The sequence below is a fragment of the Monodelphis domestica genome, chromosome 3 (genome assembly GCF_027887165.1).
Source record: "Monodelphis domestica isolate mMonDom1 chromosome 3, mMonDom1.pri, whole genome shotgun sequence".
Lineage (NCBI taxonomy): Eukaryota > Metazoa > Chordata > Mammalia > Didelphimorphia > Didelphidae > Monodelphis > Monodelphis domestica.
This window is the reverse complement of record NC_077229.1, coordinates 17822752-17845855: the sequence shown is the minus strand read 5'-3', so window position 1 is coordinate 17845855 and position 23104 is coordinate 17822752. Positions and strand designations below refer to the sequence as shown.

Below are 23104 nucleotides of genomic sequence, written 5' to 3'. Positions count from 1 at the left end.
CATGAAAAAGAAACAGAAAATGATGCCCAACTCCCTGAGTTCCACCCCAACCCCATTGGCTCCGAGAGGATGCCAACAATGGGCCCTCTTGTTTTGAAGGAAGAGATAAACAAGACATTCTTCTAAGGACTTGTCAATGCTGATTTGAGCTATGTCCACAGAACCTGCCACCTAGATCAGACTGTTGAGGGTGGTGGTCAATGGCGGGTAACAGGATGGGTGGCCCATGTTTGAAGAAGTTCCAGGAAGAAGGCTGTCCTACTGACCTTTCCTTTCCCACTGGACCACTCCTTCCCAACTTCCCCTTCTCATTGGCCCACTCCCCATGGGCTCTTCAGTTTCTTACTGGAAGCCCTGGCTTCTTTCCCAGGAATGCTGCTTCATCCCAAAGCCCTGGGGACACAGACATTGGAATAATTAGGGATGTCAACATTTAGTGCCCTTCCAGTTCCCTGCTCTGGATGGCTCAGTGAGAGAGGGAAGGACCTGACTCCAGCACCAGCACTGGCTCAGTCCTGCTGAGCTGTGGATGAAACACCATCCAAGAACATGAATACTAGACTAGTCTCAATTGTGCGATCCACTCATTACGATGTCTCAAACAAGACTGTGCTCATCTCCATCTCCTCGTTGTGCTCCTCCTCATGCCTTCTTTTGTAAAATAAAAGATTTTATTTTTATATCTGTGTTTCCCTGAAATCCTGATATTCAAGGACCCATGCTCTAAGTCCCTTCCAGCTTGAACATTCTACATCCTATGTGGTAAAGTCCTTTATAGCTCTAATATTATAATTTCTCCATTCTAAGGCCCCTTCCAGTCCTGACATCCCTTGTCCTAGCAATGCCCCCCGACCCTGACATTCCCTATTCTCAGGCCCCTCGGAGCCCTGACACCTGCTCTTCTAAGGCCCCTCCCAGCTCTGGCATCCCCTGTTCTATGTTCTAAGGTCCCTCTCAATCCTAACATCTTATATTTTACATTATAAATTCTCTTCCAGTTCTGATACTCCAACTTCTGTTCTAAGGTTTGTGTCCTCTCCAGATCTAACTTTCTATGTTCTTTGTTCTCTGATCCCTTCTGTGGGCCCTTCCCTCAGAGTTCTGCCATTCCATTACTTTATGTTCTAAAGTTCCTCCAACTCCTAACATGTTACCGCATATATTCTAAAGTCCCTTTCATCTCATCTCTATGTTCTATGTTTTAAAGTCTCTTCCAGCCTTGGCATTCTATGTTCTATAGTCTGGGGTCTTCTTTGGTGTTGACCGTCTAATTACTATGTTTGTTAGGTCAAAGGATGACCCTAGAAGGCACAGAAACCCAGGGATGGACCAATAACCCTTCTGAGGCGTCTCTGGCGGGCACTCAAGAAAGGCAGGGACTGTGTCATCTAGTTCTTTCCTCCTCCAGAATGGAACCCAGCACGTGGTACCTGCCAGACACGTAATATATGCTGATAGAAGAACTGGCTGGCTCTCAGCACCCTCTTTCATCTGGCTGACTCTGTCTGGGGTAATGGGTAGGGGGTCGCTTCAGGCATGGCAAACAGCTTCTTCTCCCCTGGAAAGGGAGGAACAGTCAGGGGCCCTAGGTGCTCACTCCCTAGTGGGAGACGTGTACCGGGGCCAGGCTGGATTACTCTTAACGATCCAGCTCAGTTCACCCACAGGCTGCCAGATGTGATGTGTCCACGCCAAAGCCCAGAAACCAGGCCCATCCCAGTTCTCTGAGCAATGCAAATGCGAACATCTGCTCCCCAAAGGCAGGATTCATTTCAGGCCAGATGCTTTTATTGCATAAACACTGGGCTCCTCTTTGAATTCCATCCAGGCTCTCCATCTCTGTATGCCCGGCCCGTTTCTTGTGTTTATTTTCATGGGCCCAGCCTTCACAAAGCCGGCTTGTTTGCTTTCCGTTCCTCTGCCGCATTTTTCCAAGTCCCGGCCTTCCAGAGAGGCAATTGTTTCTGAAAAGCAACAGGCCTCGTGTATAACAGGGACCAATTGCCCAGGGAGGGATGTGATTCCACCCTTTAGACCTAGGAGGTCTAAAGGCTCCAGCAGACTGGACAAAGAGGGCAGGGAACTTCAGAGGCATTCCTTATTTTCTCAGGGGTGGCTTTGTGTTAAAAGAGCCCTGGGTGGGGATGAGAGAGGTCCCAAATGTCCAGTCTCTTCTTCCATCAATATATATAGTGTGTGTCTAGTGGGTGCCATGTTCTGGGCTCAGGACTAGAGGAGAGAAGAACTAGAAGGCACAGCTCCTGTCTTTTCTGGGTGCCTCACAGGGACACCTTGGAAGGGTTCCTGGTCCATGCTCAGACTGCCTTGCCTTCTAAGTCTGTCCTTTGATCTAACTTCCCCTAGCCTCCAATTTCCTCATCTGTGAAATGATGGGGACTGGACTCCTATACTGAAGAGGTCTCATCTAGCTCACAGCTCATTGTTTTAGGGATGGAGGGCACCTAAGAAGCTATCTAGCTCAAAGCCTCATTTTACAGAAACAAATGGGATAAATTGATTTCCCAGAGGTCACAGAGAGAATTGGAGAAGACCCCAGAAACCTAGCTCCACCTCTTCATTTTACAGATGAGGGAACTAAAGTCCACAGGGAAAAGGTAGAGTGGGCATCCAAAGTGGGATTAGAACCCAGACCCGTGGACTCCAAAACCAGGGCTCTTTCCACTGAATCTATATTCTTTAAACAGAGCAGGACTAGAGGGAGTTAGGTGAAGGACTGCTAAGCAGTTCTGCATGCCTGACCTCTGCGGACCAGGCTAGCTGTTTGCAGGTAGTGGGCTCAGCACTAGCACCTCAGCCATTGGATGCGCTCATGAAACCATCTATGCTGGTGGAGGGGCAGAGCAGATCCATGAATAATAATAACAATAATAGCTGGCTACCATACAGATGATTTGCAAAGCACTTTGGTGTTTTTGTGTTTGATTCAAATATATTTTCCCAATTACATGTAATAATTTTCAACATATATTTTCCAAAATTATAAGATCCAAATTATCTCCCTTCCCTCCCCATAGTCAGACACGTTAAGTAATTTGGTCTGGGTCATACATGTATTATCATGCAAACAAAACACACTTCCATATGGGTCATTATTGCAAGAGCACATTCATACAAAACCAAAACCCCCAAATAAAACCATAAATACACTGAGGTGAAAGATGACTCCAACAGTTCTTTCTCTGGGGGTGGAGAGCACTCCCTGTCAGAAGTCTTTTATGATTGTCCCAGATCATCGTACTGCTGAGAATAGCTGTCTTTCACAGCTGATCAATAATATTTTACTGTTAATGCCTACAATGTTCTACTGGTTCTGCTTATTTCACTCTGCATCAGTTCATGTAGGTTTTCCCAGCTTTTTCTGAAATCCTCCTGCTCATCATTTCTTATGGCACAATAGTATTCCATCACCAACATATACCACAATTTGTTTATCCATTCCCCAACTTATGGGCATCCCCTCACCCTAAAAAGATCTGATATAAATATTTTTGTACAAGTAGGTCATTTCCCCTTTTTTATGTCAGTTTTGGGACACAGATTCAGATGTGGTATTATAGTATCAAAAGGGTATGCTCAATTTTATGGCCCTTTGAGAACAATTCCAAATTTTCCTCCAGAGTGGTTTAATCAATTCACAAATCCACCAACAATGCATTAGTGTTCCAATTTCGTCACATCCCCTCCAACATTTATCACATTATTTTATTGTCATTTTGGCCAATCTGATAGGTGTGAAGTGGTACTCCAGTGTTGTTTTAATTGCAAATCACTTCGTAAATCTCTCATTTGATTCCCAGGACAATCTTGGGAGGTTGAAGCTAGTATTATCCTCCTTTTACAAAGGAGGAAATGGAGGCAATTAGAAGTTGAGAGATTTGCCCAGAGTCACACAGCTAGGAAGTATCTGAGGTCATATTTAAACTTGGATCTTCCTAACAGTAGATCTGGATGTCACCTGGCTGCCTTTATGTAACTAAAGTAAGGGGTGGGGGGCAGGTTAACAGAAAAGAACAAATGAAGAGTCAAGAGTCATTGATCCTAGCTCCAATATTTTCAAATTCCCAAACTTCAGTATTGCCAATATGTTCACTCAGTAGAATCTCACCCAATCCTCTCATGATGAAGCCTTCCCCCTGCAGCCTCTCTACTGAGTTGCCATCATTCAGGATCCCCTTGAAGCCTTCCAGTGAAGGAGAGTCCATTCCTTCCTCTCATAGAATGTCATCTCCTTCAGGGGAGAAATGGCTGGTTTTTATTTCTTTACCTCAGAAGATAGAACAGGTCTTTGCTCACAGAAAATGCTTAATAAGTAGATGTCAAGAGACAGCAAGGGGGCTCAGTGGATGGAGTACCAAGTCTGGAGTTTGGAGGACCTGGGTTCAAATCTGGCCTCAGACACTTCCTAGCTGTGTTGCTCTGGGCAAATCACTTAACCCCAATTGCCTAGCCCTTACTATTCTTCCATCTTGGAACCAATATTTGTATCAATTCTAAGACAGAAGATAAGAATGAATGAATGAATGAATGAATGAATGAATGAATGAATGAATGAATGAATGAATGAATGAATGAATATGTCAACAGACTAATTGCCAAGACAGTGCATTTCACTTTTAGAAAAACTCTATCATCAAGTCTTTCCTTCTAGACACTGAAATCCAACTCTCTGGAAATCCCCTCTCTACTCTCACAGGGGCCAAGCCAAATAATGACAGACCTTCAAATATTTGAAGACCATTATCATATCCTCTCCAAGTCTTCTCTTCTCCAGGCTCAACAGGCCCAGTAGTTCCTTCCATGTGGCATAGACTCAGGCTCATCACCATATCCTGGTTGCCCTTCTCTGACTACTTGCCAGCTTACTCACAGATTTCCCTCACTATGGCACCCAGAATTAACCACAGACTCAGATGTGGTCTGGCTAAGGCAGGGCATGGCAGAACTGCCCATTTCCTCATCCTAAGCACCCTCTCTCTAAATGTAGCCCAAGTTCATATTTGCTTTTTTGGCTGACATGTTGTACTATTGATTCGCATTGAATCTATAATGTAATACCCACCTCCAAATCCTCTTCATCCAAACTGTTGCCTAGCCACACATCCCTTACCCCCTTCCTTGTAAAGTCTCCAAGGCTCAGGTTTACCAGGAGAGAAAATTTCTTGCAGTATCTCCCACATAGGGTTGTTAGAAGGAGTATTCTGGTAAATTTCGAAGTACCAGTGAGATAATATGCATTCTTTCCTTTGAGTTATCTCAAGAAATAGAAAAGCTTTATCTTTCAACATATGCCTCAAGTGTTAAATGGCTCAGGGTCCTTCCAAGCTTTTCCCCAAGCCACACCATGTAAGCAGCCCCATACTTCTCCAAGAACAGCCCCATCCTGGGTCCTCCCAACATCCTTTCCATTGCCTCTTAAGGATGGCACTGTTCCTGTAGCCAAGGGCAGTTCTTCATGATATGACTCTTGGCCTGGGGGCTAGGGTTGGGGGATCCTTCCTTGGGTGCTATGGCTAGACTCTACGGATTCACATGGACTAGACTAAGTCCTTCGAGAGTCTGGCTTTTCTCACAGGCTAGCTTATTGTGAATGCCCTAAACCCAAGGAGAATGTCAGGGAAATTGTCTTAAACTAAGTCTAAAAGCAATTCACAGGATCTCTTCTAGAAGAGGTATTCTATGGACAAAATACGCATCAGGCAAAGAACAGCTATTTATTTCCTCCACAATGAAAAAAAATATTTAACACTCCAAAGATTTAAGAGTATCTTAACAAATACTTATAACAGGGAGCCATCCATCATACCTCTTAGAGTCTCCTGGGAGGTCAATGTTGCTTCACAGGCCTTCAGAAGAGATGTTGCCCTTTCATGTCAGATCAGCACCATATCAGTGGTTCCCAAGATTCTGATCTTTAGGTCGGTCAGGTTGAGGATGATCTTGTCACTGGGCACCTTCTCCTCTGAGACGATCTGCTAGGAAGCTGGAACTGATTTAGGAGCCTAAGAACTCTTGAGCTCAAGTGGTATCATTACTCATTAGGGCACCCATCTCTCAACTTCTCTTGCTTCTGGTTGGACTGTGCTTAGAAACAGAAACAAAACCCAGAAGCGGCAGTCGAGGCCTTGAGATCAACTATCAGGGTCTCTTAGGGAAGCAAATACCATGTGCATGAAACTGGTGGTGTTACTGATAGAAACAGGGGAGAGAAAGCCCTTCCTCTCCTTTTGCTGAAAGCAGAAAGGAGACCTGGCAGAGCTGCTAGCAAGACATTACTAAGGGAGGAGGGGAGAGCCTTTCTACAGTTTCTTTGAACCTACTTGGAAAGTGAATAGGCTACCCCAGTCAGCCAACAGTCCTTTTCAACAGTGGTCCTGCATGTCTGAGGACTTGGGTTCAAATCTCTGCTCAGATACTTTTGATTTGTATGTATGCCCTTGGGCAAGTTCTTTAACCTGTATTGGTTGTTTCTTCACCTCTTAAAAGATAAGAAGATTGAACCTGAACATTTCCACATCCCCTTCCAGATCTAACTCTATGATCATAGGAGCCCCCAAATCATAGGGGTCAAAGATCATAGGACAAAGTAAGAGCTCTTGACTTATTCAAAAGGCTCAAGTCCGTGTGGCCAACCCCCACAACACTGGCATCAATCTCTATTTGGTGATGACATTCAATCTGCTGCCCTACTCTAAGTCAGTTCTCAGTTCCCTTCAGAGAAAAGTGTCCATATGGGGATATAGCAAGTTGGATTATTTCATCTGAGAGCACTTCCCTGGCAGTATCAGAGTGGATCATTAAGGCGCTAGCCTTTGTTAAAGGATTTGGTAGATGATACTAATTTTGGGAGCACATTTCTGCCTGGTGCTAAAATGAGCTATCCACTATAAAGTGTCAAGTTCCATGCTGTGAAATTTCTCCCATTTATTTCCATATTCTCTAACTCTCTCCTCTCTACCTCCACAGTTTTCCCTATCTTGAAGGTAGCCTTTGTCCTGGTCAGAACTGTGCTCTTAATGGCCAGGGTATGCAACCCGCCTTTCATGAGCATGCTCCAAACCCAGAAAGGCCTCCAACTCTGACAGGTATACTAGTCTATGTTCACCCAATTGATTTATGATTTCCCTCTTTATCTTTAAGTCATTTACCCATTTTGAATTTACCTTGGTGTAGGGTGTGAAATGTTGATCTAAACTGAATTTTCCCCCTACTGTTTTCTAATTTTCCCAGCAGTTTTTGTCAAATAGTAAGTTCTTTTCCCAAAAGCTGGATCTTTGGGTTTATCATACACTATCTTGCTGAAGACATTTATCCCTAGTCTATTCCATTGATCCTCCTTTCTGTCTCTTGGTCAGTACTATATTGTCTTGATGACCATTTATAGTTTAGTTTAAGATCTGGTACTGCTAGGCCCCCCTCCACATTTTTTATTATTTCCCTTGATATTCTTGATCTTGTGTTCTTCCAGATGACCTTGGTTAGTTTTTTCTAATTCAGTAAAAAAGTTTCTTGGTAGTTTGACAGGTATGCCACTGAATAAGTAGATTGATTTGGCCAGGATTGTCATTTTTATTATATTAGCTTGTCCTACCCAGGAGCAATTAATATTTTTCCAATTATTTAATCTAGTTTTAAGTGTGTGGAAAGTGTTTTGTAGTTGTGTTCATATAGTTCCTGTGTTTGCCTTGGCAGATAGATTGCCAAGTATTTTAATTGTCGACGGTGATTTTAAATGGAATTTCTAACTCTTGCTGCTGAGATGTTGGAAGTATATAGAAATGGCGATGATTTGTGTGGGTTTATTTTGTATCCTGCAACTTTGCTAAAGTTGCCAATCATTTCCACTAGTTTTTTTATTTTATTTTCTGGGTTCTTTAAGTAGACCATCATAACATCTGCAGAGTGATTGTTTAGTTTCCTCGTTGCCTACTTTAATCCTTTCAATTTCTTTTTTCTTCTCTAATTGCTACTGCTAGCATTTCTAGAACAATATTAAATAGTAGTGATAATGGGCATCCTTGCTTCACTCCTGATCTTATTGGGAAGGCTTCTAACTTGTCCCCATTGCAGATGATACTTGCTGATGGTTTTAGATATATACTGTTTATTATTTTGAGTAATGAAGGCTTCCAACACTGAATACCTCTCCTCCCCACAACATATACGCTGCCCAGGTCCTGTCTTCATCATAACTCTGATCATCTCTACCACTATCTATGTGTCCCCAAACCTGGCAAGACCCTCACACTAGCTTGAGGATACCATATGATGGTCATATGATCAGTTGAAAGAACTGAAGGTGTTTGCCTAGGAGAAGCACAGAATTAAGAGAATGGGGATGTGGTATCTGGATTGAAGGATTAAAGGCTATCATGAGGAAGAGAGAATGGACCTGTTCTGCTTGGCCCTGAAGGGTAGAATAGGAGCAATGGGAGGAAGATTTCAGCTTGGTGTCACAGAGAATTTGCTAATGATGAGTGCTATACCAAAGTGGAATGATCAGTCTCCTCATTCACTGGGAATTTTCTACCAAAAACTGGAGGATATCATAGAAAGAATTCTTGTTTTCATGTGGACTAGAGAGCTTCAAAGTTCCCTTCCAACTCTGAGATTCAGAATTGATGGGCGGGACCCTCAATGAGAATGAAAACAGAACAGATGAGATTAGAAGCCAAGAGAAGGTTTTTAGGCCACCTAAGTATTAGATGTCTTTTTTGACAGAGAGAAGTTAATCAGTGGGGCAAAATCCTGGAGGAGAAAGAAGGCTCTGGGATCTGTGTACAAGAAAACTTAGCCTTCACATGTAGGAGGAGGTCTCTTAGCCAATACAGGAACAAAAGAGAAATAGTAGATGAAGATGCAAAAAGAATTTTAAAGGACAAAGAGATGAGAAAAGGGAGTCCCATAACAGATGGCCTCTATTTTTCTCAGTAAAGTAGAAGGCTGGAACATCTGCTGAGGAGGGGGTTGGAAGAGAAACAAGGTTTGGAACAAATAGCAACTGAGAGATGTTCAATCAAGATCAATCCAAGAAAACATTTTTCCGTGCAGCAGTGAGGGCCCATTTGAGGTGAGAGAATGTGAATTTGTAATAGACCCAGTTGGCATAGTGGTATAGATTCCTAAAGCAGACTTCAGCAGCTCAGTCGTGCAAAAAGAGAAGGTACTTGGTGGGGATCAGTGGGGTCGAGGACATGAATGTTGGCAGTTTGAGAGCTTTAGTCTATGAAACTATTAAAGAGAGGCCAGAGCAAGGGTAACTGATTGAGGGAAAGGGAGAAGTAGAAATGTCTGCTGCATATCTAGGCCACTTTGGTGGTACTATATTCTTAGTGTGGTTTCCCCAGAATGTAGAATAGCTAGTCTCAAAATCACCCGCATCAGAAGAAACTCTGATCCTCCTGCCTTCGAGAAGCCTGCCTTCAGTAGCTGGGAACACAGATGGCAGCTGACTCTAGCAAATGACTAAGCCACTGCTACTCCAGTGTAACACCTGCCATTCCTTGCACTACTCTGGTATCAGAGAGGCAGGGCATGAGGCTGCTTGCCCCCAGAGTTGCACCCAGCATAGAAGCATAGCCACTCTACATACCAACCAATGCAAATGCAGGTACCTGTAGCTCCTGCCATTCCTAGCTACCATAGCATGGGCCCACTCCCTACTCCATGATGCTCATTGCAGACCTAGGGCTGCCCCCAGTGATTTCCCAGTGTTATGCAAAACATGATGCCTGGGGACCTTCCAAAGCTGTTCTCTTAAGATCACTAACAGTTACACCCTAACCCTGTCCATATGTCCAGTCTATACCTTCTAGCATCTTTCCCTAACCCCTGGCCATATCACTATACATACCTAATAACTCCATCTATTCTCCCACTATGGCTGTGCCCCATGCCCTATTCTGACCATGCTCACCAACCCAGGCCATATGTATCACTCTACAACCCCTGACCACATCCCCATCCCCAAATGTTTTATTCACATTTCATCATGAGCCTCATCTGAATCACACCTCCAAACCATATCACTTCCTTAACCATGATCTGCCCCCCACCCTGACAATATCACGGAATCACCTAGGGTCCACTTGAAGATTTTCAATAACTGGAAAACCATATCCTTGCAAGGTGGCCCACTGCATTCTGGGACATCCAGGTGATATCTGGCCCTCTGAACCACCCCCATACCCACACACCCCCACATGGAAGTCCCAGTTTTTTCCTCTGAACCCAAATCTATTCCCTCAGTTCCCATTTGAAAGCCTTTCATATATTTGAAGGGAGCTAAAATGTCCCCCATTCTCCCTAACATCCCTCTTCTCCTTCAAATCATTCTCAAATGACATGGTTTCTAGTCCCCCTCTTCTGAATTCATTCTAACTTGTCCACGTCCTGTCTGAATAGTGGCACCCTGAACTGGACATGGTACTCCAGATGGGTTCTGACCAAGGCAACTCTTCTCCTGACCCTTCTTAATTCTGGTGCCTTCCCTCGGTTCATTATTTGCTGCTTATTCTCTCTATATATTTGTTTGCAAGTTGTCTCCCCCCCCATTAGACTGTGAGGTCCGTGAGGGCAGGGACTGTCTTTAGTCTCATTTTTTGTTTGTTTTTAATAACCCTTAACTTCTGTCTTAGTATCACTTCTAAGATAGAATAACAGTAAGGGCTAGGCAGTCAGGGTTAAGTGATTTGTTCAGAGTCCCCAAGCTAAGAACTGTCTGGGGCCAGATTTGAACCCATTTTGCTTCTTCTTGGATTCCCCAATGCTAAGCACAGTGCCTGGCATATAGCAGATGCTTAGCATTTACTGCCTGATTAATCAAAAGAATAGCAGGACTAAGGCTCTGTGCCACTCTGCTGAGCACGGCAATCCCCAGATCTTTTCCACTTGGATTGCCTTGCAGGCATGCTTCCCCCATCATGAAGCAGAGGGAGGAGAGCTGAATTGGGAATCAGAAGACCCAGGTTCAGACCCTAGCCTTGAGATTTACAATATGGGTGACCTTGGCTAAATCACTTCATCTTTCTGTTGGGCTTCAGTTTCTCTCATCTATCAAAGGAAAGGATAGGACTAGATGGGTTCTGAGTCTTGTCAAGCTCCAGATTCATGATCCTAGGAAGCTATGCTGATCCTGATTAGATCTCATTTCATTTGATTCAGCCCTACTCTTGTCGCTGAGATCTTTCCAGTAGGTGAGCTGTCCCTCCCAACTTTGTGTCATCTGAGAATCTGACAAGCAGACCATCTCTGCCTCCATCCAAGTTCCTGATAAATCTGTGAAATAGCACAAGGCCAAGCCAAGAAGCAGCCCAGGGGGCTAGGGGTCCTGTCTCCAGTCTCGTTTGGAGATGATGTCAATGAAGCCCCTGTACCAAGCTTCCAAGAGGGCCACACAGCCACCCCAAGCCACCTTTCCATGTTTCTCTGGGTGTCTGTTAATCAAACTATTCTGGAGAGCATTAAAGTGGAGTGCAAAGAGGTCTAGGAAATTTGGGTCTCCCTCTGGCTCTGTCCTCTACTTTCTGTGAGGCAAGTCCCTTCCCCTCTGAGCATCTGAGGTTCCTGAGTAGGAATCTTCTCTCCAAAAAGCCTGACAAATAATCATCCAGGAACCCACCTGAAGGCTTCTGGCCCTAGGAACAATCACTACCCCACAGATCCTACATTTGTCTAGTTCTGATTGGTTAGAGAGCTGGGGCTAAGAATCTCTGCTCTTCCCTGCTTCCCAGGGTCGACGTGGGACTGGGGCACGCTGGAATAAAGGCTGAGGCATACTGGTTAGACAATCATGATCATTATTAGGACTTTCAAGGATAGGACCTGAGCAGATGGGGGCTCTGTTCCGGGGGGGCTGGTACTTCAGGGCTTCCACTCGATGACCTTGGTCGCAATCGTCGCTGCCCGGCTTATAGCTGAGATTGAGCTGCGCCTCAGTTCCTTGAACTTATACACTTTCTGGAGCAGTTCTACCCGGCCCTCAGGGGCCTCCGCCAGCATGGTGAGTGCTTTGATAGCATTTATGCGCACCTTGACCACGTTGATGTCCAACAAGTTCATCAGTAATGGGAGTGCTCCAGCATCCAGGGCAGCATATTTGCCTAAACGTGTAGAGAAACAGGCACACACAAACATACATGCACACACAAAGCCTTTATATTCCCATGCCGCAGCATAAATACATGCACTCACCAAGTTAAGCCCAAAGAGTCACACACCGTAAATACCACTGTACCAGAATTGGACTTGATTTGCAAATATGCAAGCACCCACGGAGCAACACGTAACTAGACACAGGGATGGGCAGAAATGCATAGAAACATGCAGAGAGACACACAGACACGTGAAGACCCAAAGAGGCCCATGCACACATGCACAGGCCCACACACAAAAACACGTCTACAAACACAGAAATATGAACAAATACCCAGCAGCAAAGCATCACACACGCAGATATGCAGGTGTAAACATACTATAGATAAGACCCACACAATGCACATACATAGACTGGGGGATGCACACACAGAGGCCGGTAACTGCAATGACCACATCATGGTTTCCTAACCTCTCCCAAGGACAGATTTCTGAACACGAGGAAACATGAAGCTTTAGGTCTCCATGCCCTCGCAGTAAGTATGGGTGTGGGAGACAATAAGACGGTATCTGGTAAGTTCCTTGAGCCCCATGACATTGTTTCCTTCCAGTTCACCCCAGGGAAGCCCTGGACCATGGGCAATGATTTGGGGAGTGAGAGACAGTGAGGAATCCAGGATGACTCCTCAGTTAAGGGCCTGAGGAACTAGGAGGTCTAAGGAAAGGTCTCAAAGGTCTATTCTCTCCCTAACTTCTCCCCCCCATGCCTGTACAATAGCAGACTTCATTACGTGCTCTGTGCTTTTCTTACCTAAGTCTTTCCTGTACCTTGATTTTACTTAATATATCAGGAAACTCAGAATGAAAACCTATATTATATCATTTGTCCATGATAAGAAAAGAGAAATGAAAGAAGCCAGGGGTTAGCTAAAAATATGCACAACTTGAATTAAGACTGAGTCAAACCTCTTTATGAATGTTAGAAATTTTTCTAGCTAGGATAATATGATTGTACTAATCTTTTCATCAAATAAATGCACTGTAACATAGCAGAGAAAGAGACCGGGTGGACCTGAAGGCCATTATGTTGCCCTTTGGCTAAAAATGAGCTAATTGTTGTAACAAGGCATGGCTGATTAAGTCCCAAGCTTTCAGACTTGACAGAGAAGCATGGAATAGAGGAAGGGAAGAGGATGAACAAGTATACCAGACCTTAAACCAGCTTTGGCAAAGTACTGGTACATGTGGTGGCCCCAGCATAGGGCAGCTGCTCCATTTCCTCCTTTTCCCAGCACCTAGGGACATTTTTTGCATGTCCAGCCATCCCAAGCAAGCACTTCTTCCCTCCACTCTCTTGGGTAATGGGGTGAGGGCTCACAAACAGTTTAAATTTGCCCTCTGGGCATTTGAGCTCCCAGCTTTGCCCTAAACCAATCCCCCTGCAAATAGATTAGCAAGGCTAGCAAGACTTAGTTGTACCCCCTATAGAAATATCCATCAGTATTGCATAAAACCTGGATAGAGCTCTTGAGGAAAGACAAGTGGAAGGAGAAAAGTTTAGGACATAAGGTAGAAAAACTCACCCAAGTGATGAACTCCCGAAAAAAACAGAATGGAGTAATCAGGACTCAATAACTCCATAAGACAACAAGAAATATTAGAAAAAAGTCACAAGATTGAAAACATAGGTGCTAATTCTTTTTTTAACTGACCTGGAAAACAAGTGAAGGAGAGATCATTTAAGAAGCATCCAACTCCCTAAAAATCATTACCACACAAAAATCCTGGATACCACATTTCACCAAGTGACAAAACTTTCCAGCCCTAGAGAGTGGAAATAAAGGTGAAAATGAAGAGGATCCACCAATCATCTCCTGAAAGAAACCACACACTGAAAACACCTAGAAATGGTCAGGACCCAAATGTAGAGCTTCCAAATCAAAGAATTACTGGGATCAGTCAGTCAACAAGAATTTTCTGGGAACCATGTACTATGGATACCTTTTAGGTCCCTGCCTTTGAGGAGTTTCATTGTCTCATGGGAAAAGTAATATGGAAACAGCCAGTCACAAAGATTTAAACCAAGTAGACAGAAAGTAATCTCAGAGGGAAGGCACCAATAGCTGGGAGGGAACCCAAGTGAGTGGAGACCTGAGCTTGGTCTCAAGGGAAGACAGAGAGACCAAGAAAGGCAAATGAGGAGGAAGAGCATTCCTGAAGGGGACAAGAGATACGTGGAATAAGAAATAACAGAAATGCTTGGATCAAGAAAAAACCTATGATTGGGAAACGTGGGTATATTTATAGGAGGCTGGGAAAGAGCTGATAATTAAGGGAAAACTGAAGGGAGAGAGAGTAGAAGTAATAATGATGACAGTGCTGGAGTAGATTGGAGGGAAGGGGATCATGGGGTTTGCAGAGGAGTTGACATTGGCAAGGGGAAGGGCTACTTCTTCCTCTAGAAAAGAAAGCAAGATATCAGGGGAAAGATTTCTGCTATGAGGAGAGAATAAAAGAAAGCTATTAGAGAATGCCTTGTTTTTTCAGAGATATGTGAGTCAATCAGAGAGGATGGGGAAGTGGTTTGAGAATGATATCCAAATGAGGAGTTTGCCCTGCTAAGTATATTTTTCTCTAACCTGAGCAATGGACACTTAACATTTAGAGTAATCATGAAACAAAAGGCAGAACACCAAAGCAAGACAAAGCAACGGTTTAAGTGTCCTGGGCTTTGTTTGTTCATTTTGCTTTTACTAGGGCCACAGTAACAATAGTTGAAGCATAGCCACGAAGGTGATCTGTCCTCCCAGTTCCCTATTTCCGACAGGTCCAGGACAAACATATGGGTTACCTCTTGTAATTCAGTCCATAAAAAACTAAAAGACATTTCTCTTGGTTAACAAAGGGATACTCTATATGATCACTGATTTGGTTCACTTTAAATATATGCTATCTTGATATGACCCTTGGTTTTAGGAGTCAAGAGAGGTTAAAACACTAAGAACAGACATTATTACAGCCTTAGTTCCTAATATTTTATAACACAATCAAGGTCTTAGTGTTACAAGTTTCTACATTCCTCCCTTTTGGGCTGAGCATAAACTAAATTAAGTATTTGGTGGTTGTTCAGTCAATTTTCAGTTATACCTGACTCCATGCTCCCCATTTGGGTTTTTCTTGGCAGATATACTGGAGTGGTTTGCCACTTCCTTCTCCTGCTCATTTTACAGATGAGGAAACTGAGGCAAACAAGGTTAAATGACTTATTCAAAGTCACACAGCTAGAAAACTTCTGAGGCCATATTTGAACACAGGTCTTCATGACATCCACTGTGCCATCTAATGACCCCTACCCTTAAAGTGAAGGATCCCATTTTGCAGCAGCTCTCCTTGTTATATAGGCTGCATTAGGTCTGTAACAAGATACTTTTAGTCTCATTGTTTCATTATAGAAGACAATAGAGAAGATGCAACAAAACAATTAGATGAAGAAAAGAACCATTATGAATATTCTAACAGTATGCTGAATTGCACAATAAAGTATAGGAATTGCTTTGTACCCATGGCAAAAGATATGGGGGACATAAAGCTATGCAGTGGGTGGAGACAAAAACCAAGTAGTAGTTCAAACATATGGGACTTTTCAAACCTTCAGTCTCCTAATAGGAAGATATGAAGACCAGCTCAGGGTGGCCTGATCAAAGGGCAATAGGAGCCTAAGGGGAGCATGAGTCCTCTGCTGTGCTGGTCATTAAACTGTCTGATCCTTTTGACCATAATCATTGAGAAAGGATATTCTGAAGTCAGATCTTGATTGTTCCAACATAGTTATAAGTCACAGGGAGAATGTATTTACTATTCTTTGTCCAACCCAATAAATTTTGTACAGCAACCACATCCTCATTTCTAGCCTGTATGCATCCTCTACAACTGAATGGTTATAAAGGTCAGAAAGTCCAACAATTCCCTATCCAATAGAATATATCTGGAGTGACTTCAGGAGCACTTGTGAATTGGTAAGGTTTTTTCAGGGATTTGATCCCTCCTCTTCTCCCCTTTTCACAAAAGACTACTAGAGCCCACAGGAATCCTCCCCAGAGTTCCTGCAGATCTCCATAAATGAGGACTTAGACACTATTAATAGCATAAGAGGTGCATTGTGATTGGCTACATCCCCAGACTGAGAACCTTCAGGCATAACTCAATGGCCATTAGTCAGAAGAGATTCCTATTTCTTGATATTTACAATCAGCTAGACAGCGAAGGGTGAGGCTATCATATACCACCTGCCAGTGGGAATTCAAGAAATTCTATACCATTAGAGTGACTCAGCCTGATGGACAGACACACTCACTGACATTAATAAGAGAAAAGTTCTCATGTAGTTGTCTCCTAGATAAATGAGGTAGAACATCCCAAGTCCCATCTGGAGATGATTTAATTGGGATCCTCTTAAAAGTTTAGTGGCTTGTTCTTAGTGTCCCAACCTAGAAGTCTAAGTGTCTCTAAGTATTTATGTTCTTTTGATGTTGGGACTACAGTGGTAGCTTCAATCCAAAGGAATACAATTAAATTGCTTACCTCTCCTAGGCAGCAAGAATACTTTAAGTGATTCAAGTTGTACCAATCAGAGAGTTGGACCCTTGGAGCAACTGAGAAGTAATAAGCTACTAAAGAAAGTGTAATTTTTTTCAAGAATCCTGCACACCACATTTACAACCATCTACCTTCTTTCCTAGTTTAAAATTCTTATTTAAATTGTTTCTTCCTAAACTATACACAGAGATGGTAATACCATTCATTTCTTCTTTTTTCTTATCTATTCTAATTCTATATAATTCTATTAAATTAAACTAATTAGTTAAATTTAAATATCCCCCTCAGATCACAGTACTGGGATCTATGGTTATCTCTCTTACAGTGATATATATTAGACAATGATGTAAGTATTGTCATGACTGATATCAATTTATACATCAATTATTAAAGACATTCTGTATCTTAATACAGACACCTATCAAATCCCTTCTTAAAGAACACGTTCTGGATTCTATCCACATATAGAGAAAGAATAGTTGGAGAAGAAATGCAGAAGAAAAAGCCTTGGAGAAGAATATAAATTGGTGTCAGGTTCCAAAAGACTTCCTGCAATAACTCAAACAGAATTATAAAAATCAAATAAAAGAAATAGAGGAAAAATTGGAGAAAGTAAGGAGAGTTATACAAAAAAATCATGAAAAAAGAGCCAACAGGCTAGTAAAGCATCACAAAAAAATAGAAAATATGTACAAAAATTCACTGAACATAAGAACTCCTTGAAAAGTAGAACAGACCAAATGGAAAGGGAGATACAAAAGTTCACTGAAGGAAATAATTACTTAAAAGTTAGTATTGGACAAGTAGAAGATAATTACTACATGAGAGTTCAATAAACAATCAAATCAAATCAAAATAATGAAAAGGGGGCAGAAAACATCAAATATCTCTTTGTAAAAATAAGTGACTTGGAAATTAGATCAAGGAGAAATAATTTGAGAATTATTGACCTACCTGAAAGCCACAATTTAAAAAGAGCACAGGTAAACCATTTTAAGAAAAACTTTCCTGATATCCTAGAACTAGGAGGGTAAAATAGAAATTAAAAGAATTCACCAATCACCTCTTGAAAGAAATCTCAAAATGAAAACTCCTATTATACCCCAATTCCAGACCTCCTATGTAAAGGGAAAACTATTGCAAACAACCAGAAAGAAACAATTCAAATATTGTGGAGCCACAGTCAAGATAACAAAGGATTTGTCAGGTTCTAAACTAAAGAATCAGAGGGCTTGTAATATGATATTCAGTAGGGGAAAGAGCTAGGGTTATAACCAACATTAAAAAGGCAAAAAGCTTTTAAAGTGGAGAAGATGAGAGAGTGGTGGACAATGTATGGACATTATTCTCAACAAAACTGACTAAAAGAGGGGACAACAATACATATTTAGTTGAGAATAGAAATTTGGCTTACCCTACAGGGAAAAATGGAAAGGAGTAAGAGAAGGAGGAGGGTGATAGAAGGGAAGAAGATAGGGAAGACTTTGGTCAGAGATAAAACACTTTTGAAGATGGACAGGGTGAAAAGAGAGGAGGGGAGAAGAGAATGATAAATGGAAAAAATAGGATGGCAAGAAATAAAGTTACTAATCATATCTATGAATGTGAATGGGATGAACTCGTCCATAAAACAGAAACAGATAGTATCATGTATTAAAAAAAAAAACAGAGACTTCCGGTTAAGATGGCGGCTTAGAGAAAGCTAAAGCTCAGATCTCCGGAAAACCCTTCCCGACCGATCTCAAACGATAAGCTCCTAAGGCGCCGAAATTCAAAACGATCAACAGCACAGACCCTGGGAACCCTCCTCCTGGACCTGGACCCGGATCAAAAGGTACGGCTCCCCTTAAAAGCCAGAACCCGAGATCACTCGGAACTCAGGGGTAGGAGCGCAGAGTCCAAGGCTCCCGGAAGCCGCAGCCCAGGCGGGCTCAGAGAGCAGAACCCTCAGGGCCTTCTACAGTCCCGGTGAAAGTTACTGCCTGGGGCTTCCGCTGCAGAGAGCTGGTTGAAACAACAGCAACCCTCAGGGCGGGCAAGACAGCCTCACGGGCTGGATCCTGCTATCCAAGTCTCAGTGAAAGTCCTTGCCCGGAGCTTGGGAAAGCTGCAGCCCATCCCCCCGCAGGCCGACGAAACAGCCTCACGGCCAGCGATTCTGAAGGCAACTTCCGGAAAGCGAGCCGGGGGGAGAGTGTGGCCTCGTGGTCCGACCCTTCCATTCCAGTTCCAGTGAGGCATATTCAGTTTAACCCAGGGAAAGCTCATAGAACTATCTGCCCAGGACTAAAGCGTCTGAACACCAGACAGAGACAAGAAAAACTAATTCTCCACATTCAGAAATGGCAAACTCCACAGAACCACAGAAGCCCCAAAATACCAAGAAAAATAAGAAGAAAGGGGCGACTTTGGACACATTCTATGGAGCCAAAATACAAAATACAGAGCAGACAGAAGATAATATAAAAGAAAATGCTCCAAAACCTTCCAAAGGAAATGGAAACTCTCCACAAACCTATGAAGAATTTGAATCAGAAATGACCAAAAAGATGGAAGCCTTCTGGGAGGAAAAGTTGGAAATAATGCAAAAGAAATTCACGCATCTACAAAACCAGTTTGACCAAACTGTAAAAGAAAACCAGGCTTTAAAGGCCAGAATCAGGCAGCTGGAAGACAACGATCGTGTAAAAGAGCAAGAATCAATAAAGCAAAGCCAAAATACCAAGAAATTAGAAGAGAACATAAAATATCTCACCGACAAGGTGATAGATTTGGAAAATAGGGGGAGAAGGGATAATTTAAGAATAATTGGACTCCCAGAAAAGCCAGAAATAAACACCAAACTGGACATGGTGATACAAGATATAATCAAAGAAAATTGCCCAGAGATTCTAGAACAAGGGGGCAATACAGCCACTGACAGAGCTCACAGAACACCTTCTACACTAAACCCCCAAAAGACAACTCCCAGGAATGTAATTGCCAAATTCCAAAGCTATCAAACAAAAGAAAAAATCCTACAGGAAGCCAGAAAAAGACAATTTAGATATAAAGGAATGCCAATCAGGGTCACCCAAGACCTTGCAAGTTCTACTCTGAATGATCGTAAGGCATGGAACATGATCTTCAGAAAGGCAAGAGAGCTGGGTCTCCAACCAAGAATCAGCTACCCAGCAAAACTGACTATATACTTCCAAGGGAAAGTATGGGCATTCAACAAAATAGAAGACTTCCAACTTTTTGCAAAGAAAAGACCAGAGCTCTGTGGAAAGTTTGATACCGAAAATCAAAGAGCAAGGAATACCTGAAAAGGTAAATATTAAGGAAAGGGGAAAATGTTATCTTCTTCTTTTACTCAAACTCTCTTCTATAAGGACTACATTTATATCAACCTATGTATACTAACATGTGGGGAAAATGTAATGTATAAATAGGGGGTAAAGAAAGACCAAATAGAATAATCATTCTCACACAAAGATTCACATGGGAAGGGGAGGGGAAGAAAACTCCTATAAGAAGGAGAGGAAGAGAGGGGGGGGGTTACTTAAACCTCAATCTCAGGGAAATCAGCTCTGAGAGGGAAAAACATCCAGATCCATTGGGATCTTGAATTCTATCTTACCCAACAAGGGTGGGAGAAGGGAAAACCAAGGGGGGGAGGGGGAGAGGGAGAACAAAAAGGGAGGGAAAGAGAGGGGGGAGGGGGAGGGAACAAAAAGGGAGGGACTAAAAAGGGAAATATCAAGGGAGGGGACAAGGGGGACTGTTTCAAAGTAAATCACTGGACTAAAAGGTAGAGCCAAAGAAGAAAAGGTTAGAATTAGGGAAGGCAATCAAAATGCCAGGGAGTCCACAAATGACAATCATAACTTTGAATGTGAATGGGATGAACTCACCCATAAAACGTAGACGAATAGCAGAATGGATTAGAATCCAAAACCCTACCATATGTTGTCTTCAAGAAACACACATGAGGCGGGTTGACACCCACAAGGTCAAAATTAAAGGATGGAGTAAGACCTTCTGGGCTTCAACTGATAGAAAGAAGGCAGGAGTGGTAATCATGATATCTGATAAAGCCAATGCAAAAATAGACCTGATCAAAAGGGATAGGGAAGGTAATTATATTTTGTTAAAAGGGACTATAGACAATGAGGAAATATCATTAATCAATATGTATGCACCAAATAATATAGCACCCAAATTTCTAATGGAGAAACTAGGAGAATTGAAGGAAGAAATAGACAATAAAACCATACTAGTGGGAGACTTAAACCAACCATTATCAAATTTAGATAAATCAAATCAAAAAATAAATAAGAAAGAGGTAAAAGAAGTGAATGAAATCTTAGAAAAATTAGAATTAATAGACATATGGAGAAAAATAAATAGGGATAAAAAGGAATACACCTTCTTCTCAGCACCACATGGCACATTCACAAAAATTGACCATACATTAGGTCACAGAAACATAGCACACAAATGCAGAAAAGCAGAAATAATGAATGCAGCCTTCTCAGATCACAAGGCAATAAAAATAATGATTAGTAATGGTACATGGAAAACCAAATCTAAAACCAATTGGAAATTAAACAATATGATACTCCAAAACCGTTTAGTTAAAGAAGAAATCATAGAAACAATTAATAATTTCATCGAGGAAAATGACAATGGCGAAACATCCTTTCAAACCTTTTGGGATGCAGCCAAAGCGGTAATCAGAGGTAAATTCATATCCCTGAATGCTTATATTAACAAACAAGGGAGAGCAGAGATCAATCAATTGGAAATGCAAATGAAAAAACTGGAAAGCGATCAAATTAAAAACCCCCAGCAGAGGACTTCCGGGTAATCATGGCTGCAATCTAGACGCGGCACGTTTCCTCTCCCCAGCACCGAACGAAATAGACTACATCAAAGGAGCATAAAATCACCTTTGGAGGAACAGAAGGACTCCCCAGTACCCCACAGAGGCAAAGGTACGTGGGGCTTGAACATTTCCACACTAAAATAAGAAGGAAAAGCTTGCACAGAAAAGTGAACTGAGCCGCCCTTCCCCCACCCCACCTCCCCCACTAAACCAGAGTGAGCTACCTGAGCGCTCACCGGGACAGCGAGTGAGTGGGGAGCGTCTCTGTCTGGGGGGGCACTCCAGGGTCCTTGGGATCTGGGGACTGCCAGGAAAAAACGTCTCAGGGCGCTTTCACTGGAGAAGCCAGCGGACTTCGGGCGGGCCGCGCTGAACAAGGCGCACGGATTATCTGGGCGGAGCTGAATACCTGGGCTCGGAGGCTGGGAAGAACTAGTCTGAAGCAACCTAAATTCACAGAAAAACCACTCTTATAACCCAGACCCCAGACCAAAAAGGAAAGGGAAATAAAACCACCAAAGGGATGGCTCACATGGCCCAAAATCAAGCCTCCAGGAAGAAAGGGAAAAAAGTGACTATTGAAAACTTTTATGGTGGAAGTACCCAAGGGAAAGAGGAGAATGAAGAGGAAATCCAAAAAAATTCAGAACACGCCTCCCAAAATGGAAACCATCAACAAGCTCTGGAAGATCTCAAACTGGAACTTATCCAAAAGATGGAAACCTTCTGGAAAGAAAAATGGGAGAAAGAGATCAGCTGTCTGACAGATAAGACTGCTCAATTGGAAAAAGAACTCGAAGCATCCAATACAAGGGCAGACAAGGCTGAAAAGCAAATCCAGTCCCTAATGACCAGAATCAAGGACCTAGAAGAAAGTGAGATGATAAAACAGCAAGAATCAATAAAGCAAACCCAAACAATTAATGAATTGGAAGAAAACATAAAATATCTCACTGAGAAGGTCACGGACCTGGAGAACAGAGGAAGACGAGAAAATCTCCGTATCATCGGTCTCCCAGAAAAACCAGAGGTAAACAACAAATTGGATTTTATTCTAGAGGAGATTATAAAAGAAAATTGCCCCCACGTTCTGGAGCAAGGGGGCAAAATAGAAATAGAAAGGATTCATAGAACACCTTCTATACTAAATCCCCAAAAGACAACGCCTAGGAAAGTAATCGCCAAATTCAAGAGCTTCCAAGTAAAGGAGAAAATCCTACAAGAAGCCAAGAAGAAGAGCTTCAGATATAAGGGGGCTCCCATAAGGATCACACATGACTTAGCGGCTAACACACTAAGAGACCGCAAAGCATGGAACACGATATTTAGAAAGGCAAGAGAGCTGGGTCTCCAACCAAGAATCAACTACCCAGCAAAACTGACTATATACTTCCAGGGGAAAGTATGGGCATTCAACAAAATAGAAGATTTCCAAGCATTTGCTAAGAAAAGACCAGAGCTCTGTGGAAAGTTCGATATCCAAGCACAGAAAGCAAGAGAAACATGAAAAGGTAAATATGAAAGAAA

General features: G+C 42.6%; 1 protein-coding gene across 2 annotated transcripts in view; it reads right to left on the bottom strand.

The window, feature by feature from the left end:
* RSPH14 (radial spoke head 14 homolog) overlaps positions 1–23104 on the bottom strand; it is a 262764-nt gene that overhangs the window by 43370 nt on the left and 196290 nt on the right. The window contains exon 7 of one of the 2 annotated variants that reach the window (XM_001378857.3): positions 11797–12119. The exons of the other annotated variant lie outside the window; for it this stretch is intronic. Coding sequence (XP_001378894.1) covers positions 11881–12119 — 239 coding nt within the window. The 3' untranslated portion in view covers positions 11797–11880. Of the gene's footprint in view, positions 1–11796; positions 12120–23104 lie in introns of those variants that run through there. 2 annotated transcript variants of the gene reach the window in all.